The following is an 11,147-nucleotide window of genomic DNA, read 5'->3' as shown; positions in this document are numbered from 1 at the left end:
CTCTCTCTCTCTCTCTCTCTCTCTCTCTCCCTCTCCCTCTCTCTCTCTCCCTCTCTCTCTCTCTCCCTCCCTCTGGGGGGCGGAGGTGGGATGGCATTCACTTCACAGCAAGACTCATATTCCAAACTCTTTGAGCCTCAATACCACTAAGAAGTTGAGAGATGAGAGTTGCAAATAAGTCCTGCCTGGGATTTCTGAATCTCATTTTGTGTAATGGCAGCTGGCACCTCTTATCTTGGAACCTCATCCAACACGAACCCTGAGATCATTCCAGTTTATCATTCTGTTAACAAGTATGTATTGAACGAGTGATGGAAAGCTCATCTGGGCTTGGCTTCCTCATCACTCCGTGAAGCAACCCCTGCTATTAGACCACATTCTAATACTGTCATAGGCACTACAGCTGGATTAGAAGCAGATGCAAACATAAAACACTGGAGAAAGTAGACACCAAGCAACTAAGACTCAAGGGCGTAAATGACTTCTAAGGTGGCCACTGGTGGTGCTGTTCATCTCATGACAGTGCTCTCTACCTCCCCACAGCTTATGAGGACATTGTACCGATGTGGTCTGGGTGTATGGTTATGTGATGCACACTGTGAAGACACATGGAGGAGTGCCTGTGTGTCTGTATGTATGTCTGTATGCACACACATGCATGTATCTAAAGGGTGACAGAGAGAAATAGGGGCCAGGAGAAGACTCATGTGACTGAATCTATGGCACATACACTGTCCTGCTTCTTTGAGCATAACATGACTTTTGTTCACATCTCAATATCTACTTTTTTAATTAAGTCTCCAAAGCTAAGATTAAAAACTCAATCACTGCTGCTCAGCCTTTTGGCTAAGATCAAGTGTAAAAATTTAAACATCAAACCAGGGGAAGTCACAGGGGTGCATTTTCAGCTAAAGAATCCCATTAAACTCATGACTGCTTAAAAATCACTGTACATTTCCTTCTGCTTGGCTGCCCAGATAAGGCTCCAGCCTCAAAAGCAGGTTTTCAGTGCACTTTCACTGGGAGAAGACCTCCGTGGCCTCTGTGGTTGAAGAACAAAAGGACAACCCTCAGAAGCACGTCTAAACTGGCTCTGTGACCCTTTTCTTTTCTTTTCTTTTTTTCTTTTTTTTTTGAGACTGGGTTTCTTACTATAGTGCAGGATGGCCTAGAACTTACTATGTAGCCCAAGCTGGCCTTAAATTTACAGTTGGCCTCAGCCTCCTGAGTGCTAGGATTAAAGGCATGTGCCTTTAATACCTGGCTTAGGAATGGTGTCCTTCCTTCTTTTTCTTTTTCTTTTTTCTTTGTGTGTGTGTGTGTGTGTGTGTGTGTGTGTGTGTGTGTGTGTGTGTGTGTGTGTGTTGGAGATTAGACTTGGGGCCTTGGGCATGCCAGGCAAGTGCTCTACCACTAAGCTACATCCCCAGCCTTTAGGTGCTTTTTGGCCATTGAAGAAATTTCAAGACAAGTGATAACCTGAGCACTGGCTTGTTTTGTTCAGCCTCCTGAATTCCCAGAGCACTAAAAAGGAATGCAGTGTGAAGATGCCAAGACGGGGAAGAGGGGTTGGGGTGGTCAGAGGAAAGGGAAGAAAAGGAGGTCGGACAAGAAACTTTTTCTCAGGAGTGCTCTGTGCCCTCACTTCTCTTTAAGGGAAGCTGACCCAAAAGGAGCCATGATGAGCAGAGGTCAGCATGGCACTGTGGTCCTCTGTGATTCTCAAGAACTTGACAAACCATGAGCCCTCTGAAACCAAGGAACCCCGATGGACTGTCCAGTGACACCTCTAGAGTGGAATAATCATGGTGTTTTAGAGCACACCCCTGGTCTCTCTCTGCAGATTTAAGAAGATAATCCCAATCCCAGAGCAGAGCATGGTTCAGACGCTCTGCCACCTTCTCGAATGCCTCCTGACCAAGGAGGACATCCCTGCAGACTGCCCCAAGGAAACCTATGAACTCTATTTTGTGTTTGCTGCCATCTGGGCTTTCGGGGGTCCCATAGTCCAAGATCAGGTAAGAGGACCTGTTCATATTAACACCATGTTGAAATACACAGCAGCAAAAACCTGGCCCTACTGAAAACCCAAGGGAGAAAAGCTAAATGTTATATTCACTTGAAAGCATCAAGCGAGCTTCCTGCCCACTGCTCATAGTCCCCTTTGCAGGAGCCACACAACGTGAGAAAGGGTTGTGTGTGCCACATAGTGGGGGAGCTATCGCTCTTTGAGCTGAGGAACACATCTCTATTTTCACGGAAAGCTGTAGAGAGTTAGGGCTTAAACAAATGCTGGAATATGTAACTACTTTGCCAAGCAATGTGTCTTTTATAGAGAGCAGTGGAATAATGTGATGTAGAAACATAAGTGAAAGAAATAGCTCCCGTATTCCACAACATATCAGAAGGATGCACTGCTCTCTACCAAGCCAGAGCTACCCAGCATGTCTTCATATCCCCCAAACATAGTGCTGCTCAGACAAGACCAGGTCAAATGCTGTTATCTCTGAATGGGAAATCAGGTAGCATTTATCACGTGGTGTTAATTGTTGTAGCCTCAGCTGTTCGAGAATAGAGAAGCTGGCTCAGAATATCTTGGCATCTTATCCCTTAAACCTTTCTTTACTCACAACCTTTTTCTTTTCTTTAATATACTTTAGCTAAATATGACATGCTTAAAATTATGCAAACTAGTCTTTCATAATTGACTCTAGTTATCATGCAATATTATATAGATGTCAAGGACATAGACTCCGTTAGCAATTTTTTATGTATACTATAAAATCTTGTTAACTACATACACTACTCTGTACAAATTTGTCCATCTTAGACCTACTTGGTAGAAGCAAAACTTCATACCCTTTAAACCAAGACTTCCCATTTTCTGCTTCCTGCAGTCCCTGGCTGTTAAGATTCTAAAAGTTTGACTAGCTTAGATTCATTATATGTGTAATAGTTTTTCTTCTGTGTCTGGCTCGTTTAAATTAATATTTCCTAGTTTAATCCATATTGTCATAAATAGAAGGGTTTCCCTCTTTAAGAAAATTTCTAAGCATGCAAGAGGCCTGAAGTTCAGTATACTGATCCCAAACAACAATAATAATATCGATAAGAGTAGATGTGGAGGGAATGGGAGGTGATGGATAGGTTTATCCTTTGATTATGGTGATGGTTTCTCAGACATATACTTAGCCCCAAACTCACTAAGTTGTATACATTGAATATATGCAGATTTTTGTAACAATCAAACAACAGAAAAGTAGTTTAAAAAACAGTTAAGAAAAGCAAAGAGAAAAAAGAAGGAAGGAAGGAGGGAAGGAGGGAGGGAGGGAGGGAGGGAGGGAGGAAGGGAGAGAGTGAGAAAATATGGACTTTACATTTGAATTCTAAGTGCCAATTACCTTGGAGACTGTGGACAAGAGATTTAACTTGTTTCTACCTTACCCTCTTGATGTGTCCAAGGGTTGATGATAGTGGTACCCAGATCCTGAGATGTTGATGAGGATTGAGTGAATGCATGCTATCTAATCGTCCAGTGTGGATACAAGAAAAACACTGAGAATTGTGTTGACACACATACATGCTTATTACCAATATTCTGTAAACATGAATAGTCCTTCTATAGCAAGTATCTAGTGCTGTCTTACCACAGGAGACCAGACCAAGCTGCAATTCCTATAGAGTTATGTTGCAACCCTTCTGGTCTGGGTTGAATGTGAATTCTGTGTGTGTGTGTGTGTGTGTGTGTGTGTGTGTGTGTGTGTACATGCATGTGGTAGGAGATGTCACCATCAGATGTTTTCCTCAATCCCTCTGCATCTTGTTTTTTAAGACAGAGTCTCTCACTGGGACCTGAGGCTCATCCATTCATGTAGACTGACTGGTGTAGCCTAGAGATTCCTATCACTGAGATTACAGGCATACATTGCCATGCCCAACTTTTATGTGAGCACAGGGGATTGAACATGGGTCCTCATGCAAGCACTTCACCAATTTAACCACCTCCCTAGTCCTATATTATTGGGTTTTTTTCCAACAAAGGTAAAAATCTTCTGCCTTACAGAACAAAACCATGTTTGAGAAATCTGAAAAGCAAGTAAGCTGAACCAGAAGAACGAATACTTAGCTCCTTTTCCATGGGCACAGGCCCTCATTCTAACATCTACCCTCTATTACATGTTGCCCCAGAGCTATCTGCTCTGAGGGCAGAAAGAGCAGGGATGCACAGATGAGGAGTGTGACAGCTGAGAAGTTGTGCTGTCTTCTCTGCCATCCTGAGAAGCTTCTCTTTGGGTCGAATTTTTGACAGCTTCACAGATCCCCTTGAGACATGGCTGAAAAGCACAAAAGATCCACAAATGCAGACATTTATGCTTTCCTTCAAAGGCAGTCTCTGACCTTTCACTGCTAAGATGTCAGGCAGCAACTGCTGGGCTCCTCACCTATAGTGGAGCCAAACTGACAGTGGGGTATCAGGATGAAGACACAAGATCAATTTTCCTATCAATGTGGAGAAATTTAAATCTACTGTGTTCTTTCTAAAACCCTGGGAGAAAACATCCTTCCCAGGTGTCCTGGTCTCTGGAGCACTTGGAGCTGTGGGCAGCCATGCTGGCTCATGGGGAGAGACACAGGAAAAAGCTTTTAGCAGCAGGGAATGCCCAGAACCTTGAACAACCTACATTAAAGCCAAACACCAAAGAGAGTGCTGTAAATTGGAGAGCAGGAATTTGGCCAAATATTTGTTTTGCATCAGCACTACCAATGGTGTCTACATTTAAAAAGCTGTCATTAAGGCCATAGAGAAATACAAAAATGGAGAGCTTATGCCTGACTGGAAGGTCCATTAAAAATATTAGCAACAAAGTTTTGCTGAATACTTCACAACAATCAGAGGAAACATCTCCCACAAACACATGGTAGAGAGACCACAAGACTGGGGGTCTGAAAAACAGCATTTAAATCCTATTTCTGACTTATCATATATAAAATGGTGATAATTTTAACCAACTAGGACAATTCAGAATGTTGCGAAGATCAAATGTAGTTACATTGGACCCCAAACTCTATAACATGTTAGTGTCATCTGTATTAAAGGGGGTGGATAGAACATAATCTGAATCCACAGGAGATGGGATTTCACTGAAGTTCATCACTGTAAATAGCCCCACAGAGCTGACTCCAAAAACAACTGATGGATCCATCAGCTCAACACAGTGTCCAATCACAACAGAAGCTGAAGTCAAGTGCCATATTTGGGGGCTGAGAGAGACATCTACTAGTGGGGTTCTGAAGTCCGAGAATCTGACATTACTGTCTGGTCAGCATCTGGTGAAGGCCTCTTCCTGCTGAATTACAACAGGGCAGAGGGCACCCCATGGGCGACAAAGCATTTGAGCTACCTTAGGTCTCTCTCCCTCCTCATTTAAAGTCATGAAAGCTAGTATGGAAGCCTCACCATATGACCTCATCTCATCCTAATTACCCTCCCCCCAAAGTCCCCATCTCCAAGTATTTTTCCCATAGGACTCTGGGCATTAAGTTTCAATCACATGAATGCTAGGACACATCCAAACCATAGCACCTGCTGAAGAGCAGCACCTACCCCAGGGCATTCCCTACCTTCTGGTCCTTGTCACAGCTGATGCTCTGGGACACCATTCTTCCTGGAGGATCACTTCTATCCCACAGTCATACAAAGGCAGAAGCTCTTTCTGTCCCTGTCCCAACCTCTTTCAGTGCCAAGGCTACTTGCCTGGGCTCCTTGGGCTCTAGAAGACCTGCACCCTGACTAGTCTTGTCTTCACAGCTTATAGACTACCGAGCAGAGTTCAGCAAATGGTGGCTGACTGAGTTCAAGACAGTCAAGTTTCCTTCACAAGGAACAGTCTTTGACTACTACATAGACCCAGAGACCAAGAAATTTGAGCCTTGGGCCAAGCTCATCCCTCAGTTTGAATTTGACCCTGAGATGCCTTTGCAGGTGAGTAGGGTTGAGCAGCCAATGACACAGTGCCCATGAGGGTTCTCAGCAGCAAACTCCTCTTGATATAATACTAAGTGCTTGACTTTATAGGGACCAGTCTGCCCATCATAAGTATGATAAAGCCACAGGGTCTTTTAAAGGACAGGGAGCAAATATAGAACTCAGCTGTCATACTAAGGACAGAGGAGAGGAGATGGCAGGCCAGAAGACCCTGAAGTTCACTGGAGGGAGGCGGGAGGCAGAGGACAGTGGTGGGTGAGAGGGGGGAGGATCTCTGTTGAACTTCAGGGCACAGTGGGAGTGAGTTTATAAGACAGACATACCATGCAGGTTCAAAAAGACACTCAGACCTGTGCTTGTTAGGTGAACTCTACCATGACAAAATGTCCTCTTCTGGAATGTTCCAGAACATTATACGATGCACATGTTTCTCCTTCAAGCCCCTGGTATACACATGGAATTCTGTTCTAGGCTTGTTTGGTCCATACAAGTGAGACCATTCGTGTGTGCTACTTCCTGGAACGGCTTATGGAGTGGCAGCACCCTGTCATGCTGGTGGGCTCTGCAGGCTCAGGCAAGTCAGTGCTGGTGGGAGCAAAACTGGCCAGCCTCGACCCTGAGGAATACCTAGTGAAAAACGTACCCTTCAACTTCTATACGACATCAGCAATGCTACAGGGTAAGTGGTCTGGGAGGCCTGTGGTGTGGGTGTCTATGTGGCCCTGTCTCCTTATACAAAGATAGCACAGAGCTTCCTTGCTTACTTGGCTGGGCCTCTATCATGCACAGTACTGCTTTCTCCCTCACCCACAGACCTCTCTCTGGTGTCACCTCCAGAACCCCTTCACACTGCCCCCCCACATTTCTTCCTGTGTTCTATGGCCTCATTAAGTTCCATCAGAACAATGCAATGCCCTAATGTAAGATAATTGAACACCACTCAGAGGTCTGCAGTGGATTAGAGGCTAAGCCCTGGAAGTATCAACACACATCCACCTCTCATAGGATCAGAGGCTCAGGTAGAAGGATAGCTGCCTAAGGTCACACCAATCGAAGCCCATGATTCATCAGTCTTCTGAATTCATACGGGGTGGTAAGCTGTCCAAATGGTGTTCATATACTGGCTATGAGTGGAGGCAGGCTCCCAGAGTACAGCTTCCAGATTAGGCTCACTACAGACCTTTTCTCCTGCTGATCACTTCTCATTAGTCCTTTCTTACAACAGGGTCTTTATATATATATATATACACAGATATATATATATATATATAAAGAAACAGTCAATACATTAAAGAGAAACATATTTCTAAACTGGACATGGTGGAACATGCCTATAATTTCCACACTTGGTGGTAGAGGCAGAAAACTTCCCTAAGTTCATCACCAGTGGAGACTACATTATGAGTTCCAGAGCATCCAGGGCTGCAGAATGAGTTCCTGTCTCAAAAAATCAAAATAGAGCAAGCAAACAAACAAAAATAAACCAGCAGCTTGCATTTGAAGAACCATTCAAGCCAATGTCTCAATAAAGTAAAGGTAGAGGCAGGGTGAGGGAGGTGCCTTATGCTTGCCCTGGCAATTGTAGCTGTCACCATTGTGGAGAGAACACAGAAAAATGAAAGAACTGTTATTTTGGTATTCAGAAAGAAGATTTCCTTGTATTTGACATGAGTGATATTCTGACCTAAGTCTTCATCATTTTACTTAGTACTGGTTAACTGGAACTCTGTGTTTGTTGTAAGCCCGTTGCCTATGGTGTAAATACTCCCACCACTGCCAATTACAAGCTACTAATGTGACATCAGAGAACATGGAGTCTGTGGAGAAGTGCACTACAGCCTCCTGGTACTGCCACTTCACAGATCTGAGCAGTGGAGACAACCTTGAGGGTATAGATAGTGGTAAAATGTGGTAGATTCATTAGGACATGATGAGTTTTCAGTGTTTAAAATCATTATTCTTATTATAATGAATTATAAGTTTATTATTTTTTTGTCTTTTTGAAGCAGGGTCTCCCTGTAGCCCCAGCTGTCCTAGAACTCACTATGTAGACCAGGCTGGCCTTGAACTCACAGAGATCCACCTGCCTCTGCCTCCCAAGTGCTGGGAATACAGGCGTGTGCCACCGTGCCCGGCTGTAAGTTCATTATTTTTAAATAATGGTTTTATTTAACAACTAGCCAAGTGGCAGGAGAAAGGGTTCTACCAACAAATTAGAAAAGGAAAAGCGAGAAACCAAGGGTCACTGGGGAAGTAGAATATTGAATAAGAAGGCCAATGAAGTCAAAAGACAGCCACTTTGAACTTAGGAGAAGACTGAACACAGTGCAGCTTAGCTGGTTTCCAGGACAGGCAATATACATGGAAAAGCATAAAATGCACGTTTATATTGAGTCTACAGTGGTAGATGGTGGAGCACAGCCTAATTACTCATGTGGTGACTACTCTGCAGAACCACAGAGCAAAAAAATTTCACAGGGGTGAAGTTGGAATGATTTTCATAGCTTTATCAAGTGACAAAAGCAAGATACAGGACAATGTGTGCTGTGTGCTCTACGCATTGGTTTAAATGAAAAAGAAATACATAAGAGGTTGGAGAGATGGCTCAGCCAGGAAGAATATGTACTGCTCTTGCAGAAGACAATTCAGTTCCCAACACCCACACCGGGTAACTCACAACCACCTGTAACTCCAGCTCCAGGGAATCTGACAACTTCTTCTGGCCACTGTGGGCACCTGCATTCATGTGCACATACCCACACACAGATACACAGGCACATAATTAAAAATAAAATACAGCTTTAAAGAAAATAAATATTTTAAAATGAGTATATAAAATCCTTACAGGATGTTTTTAATTTATCAATGCATATACATCATGATGCATATATATTATCTCCCGTTGGGCAGAGAAGAAACTGATTAAGAGCAGTTGTCCCTAGCATGGGGGCAATAGATGCTGAGAGTAGGATGGATGATTAAATTTTATTTTTTGTTTATTTATTTTTATTTCATGTATATAAGTATACCTACATGCATATAAGTGCACCCATGCATGCATTGCCCACAGGAGCCAGCAGAGGTTTTCAGATCCCCTGGAACTGGAATTTTGGATGGTTGTTAGCCAAACCTAGGTCCTCCTCTGAAATCCACTGCTCTTAACTATTTAGCCATCTCTCCAGCCCCTAAACTTTAAAAAAAAATTTGCGATCATCACACATTAGTATAATCTTCACACCATTTCCATCCCTGACAGTCCCCCTCCAACTCCTCCCATGTCCTCCCAACTCCCTCTCAATTCCTTTTCCCTTCCTTGATTATTATGTAATATATACATACATACATTTAAGATGCGTGCATAACACACTGAGTCTATTCAGTGGTACTCCTGTATACCTGTGTTAGAGCTGACCACTTGAAGTTAGATAACCTCTCAAGGAGCTAGTCCCTGGAGAAAACTGATCCTCCCTTTCTCAGAATCCACTGATTGCTCTTCATCTTGAGGCAAAACCCTGTGAAATTTCTCCCATTCACCTTGGTATATCAACTGGTTTGTTAGACTACCATACTGTGGAGATTTCATTGGTGTAACTACCTTATCATGTCCAGAATGCCTTAAGTAACAGCAGATGTCTTGTCCTCCTGGCTTTTACATCCTTTCTGCCCCCTTCTTCCAGTATGTTCCTCGAGCTTAGGCCTTAAGGTGTAGAAGTTACATTGTAGATGTGTCACTCAGGACTGGGCACCTCACAGCCACTTATTCTCTACATTTGACCAGTTGTAGAACTTCATAAAGGTCTCTGTCTGTTGCAAAAAGAAGCTCCTTTGATGAGTGGTGAAAGTGCACTTGCCTGTAAATATGAGGATATGTATTTAGAATATAGTAAGAAGTTACATTGGTCTAGGGATGTGACAAAAGTAGGTTTTTCTCTAGGGTCTGTGCTACCCCCCGCCATGTGTACTTGGCTTTTTTTCAGTACCACTCATGAGTTCCCTCCAATTGAGCAGGCCATACATCCAATTAGCTGTTGATTACCCAAAAAAGAAAAGTGCCACTTGTGCTGGATAACTTTGGTGCCAACTTGACATATGTGGGTTGAAGGAGCCTCAATGGGGGGAATTTCCTTATCTATAGGACTGGCCTATGGCCATGTCTGTGGGGCATCTTCTTGATTGTTGAGTGATGTGAGAGGGCCCAGCCCACTGTGGGTAGTGCCACCCCTGGCAGGTGGTCCTGTGTTTCATAAGAAAGCAAGCTGAGCAGGGGCCAGGGGAGCAAGCCAGTAAACAACATTCCTCCATGGCCTGTGCTTAGCTCCTGCCTCCAGGTTTCTGCCCTGAGTTCCTAGATTGCGTTCCCTGATAAACTGTGACCCAGGAGTCCTAAGCTAAATAAACCCTTTCCTCCCCAAGTTGGTATTGGTCAGAGAATTTTGTCACAGCAATGGAGAAAAATTAGGACAGAAATAGGTACCAGAGAGTGGGGCACTGCTGTGACAGACCTGACATTAGAGGATTGTGGAACTTTGGGCTGAAAAAGCCATTGAATGCTTAGAGTTTGTTGCTGTGGAGCTTGGAGCAGTTATGCTGAAAGAGTTGTAGATGATGGAGGCCTAGCTTGTGAAGCTTCAAAGGGAAGCAGAGAATATCAGGGCTATTTGTATGATATTTTGAATTGAGAATCTGTGGGTTCTGGTCAGCTGGGGCTGAAAAATCAGCTGTAAGTAACAAGAGACCAGCATCACTGTGGTGAAATCTTCTGGGAAGCATTTCCTCAGGGTCAGTGCACAGAAGCTGTGGTTCAGAGGGGACCCTAGCCTCCATCTCAAGCTGGAAGGACTTGGTGATGTGTAAGAGTCTCCTTCATGGTTCTGATGTTGAAAGCATGAAGGGGTCACAGAGAGCAGCTGAGGCTTGGCACCTTGAGAGGACAAGAAAGGCCATAGGTGAAATTGCAGCTTCAGTTGCAGTGAAGACCCAATGATTGAAGGATCATGGAGAGAATCTGAGGCTTTGTACCTCAAGAGGCTTGAAGAGGCCATTGGTGAGGCCTCAGCCTCAGTTTCAGTGGAGACCCCAGCTTTTTGGAGATCCCAGGACTATGGGACGACCACCAAGGACAGCAGTAGGTATGGAATGGAGCTGGCCTGGGTCTTCGAGA

At 44.0% G+C, this 11,147-nt stretch overlaps 1 protein-coding gene across 1 annotated transcript in view; it reads left to right on the top strand.

The window, feature by feature from the left end:
- The window catches only part of Dnah9 (dynein axonemal heavy chain 9), a 430,757-nt gene that overhangs the window by 175,977 nt on the left and 243,633 nt on the right, over positions 1-11,147 (top strand). Inside the window, exons 36-38 of the mRNA XM_008855701.3 lie at positions 1,844-2,018; positions 5,810-5,983; positions 6,458-6,665. Of these exons, the coding sequence (XP_008853923.1) occupies positions 1,844-2,018; positions 5,810-5,983; positions 6,458-6,665 (557 nt within the window). The remainder of the gene's footprint in view (positions 1-1,843; positions 2,019-5,809; positions 5,984-6,457; positions 6,666-11,147) is intronic.

Source organism: Nannospalax galili, unplaced genomic scaffold (assembly GCF_000622305.1).
Source record: "Nannospalax galili isolate Female #2095 unplaced genomic scaffold, S.galili_v1.0 scaffold146, whole genome shotgun sequence".
Lineage (NCBI taxonomy): Eukaryota > Metazoa > Chordata > Mammalia > Rodentia > Spalacidae > Nannospalax > Nannospalax galili.
The sequence above is the reverse complement of the archived record's forward strand: the minus strand, read 5'-3'. Positions and strand labels throughout refer to the sequence as shown.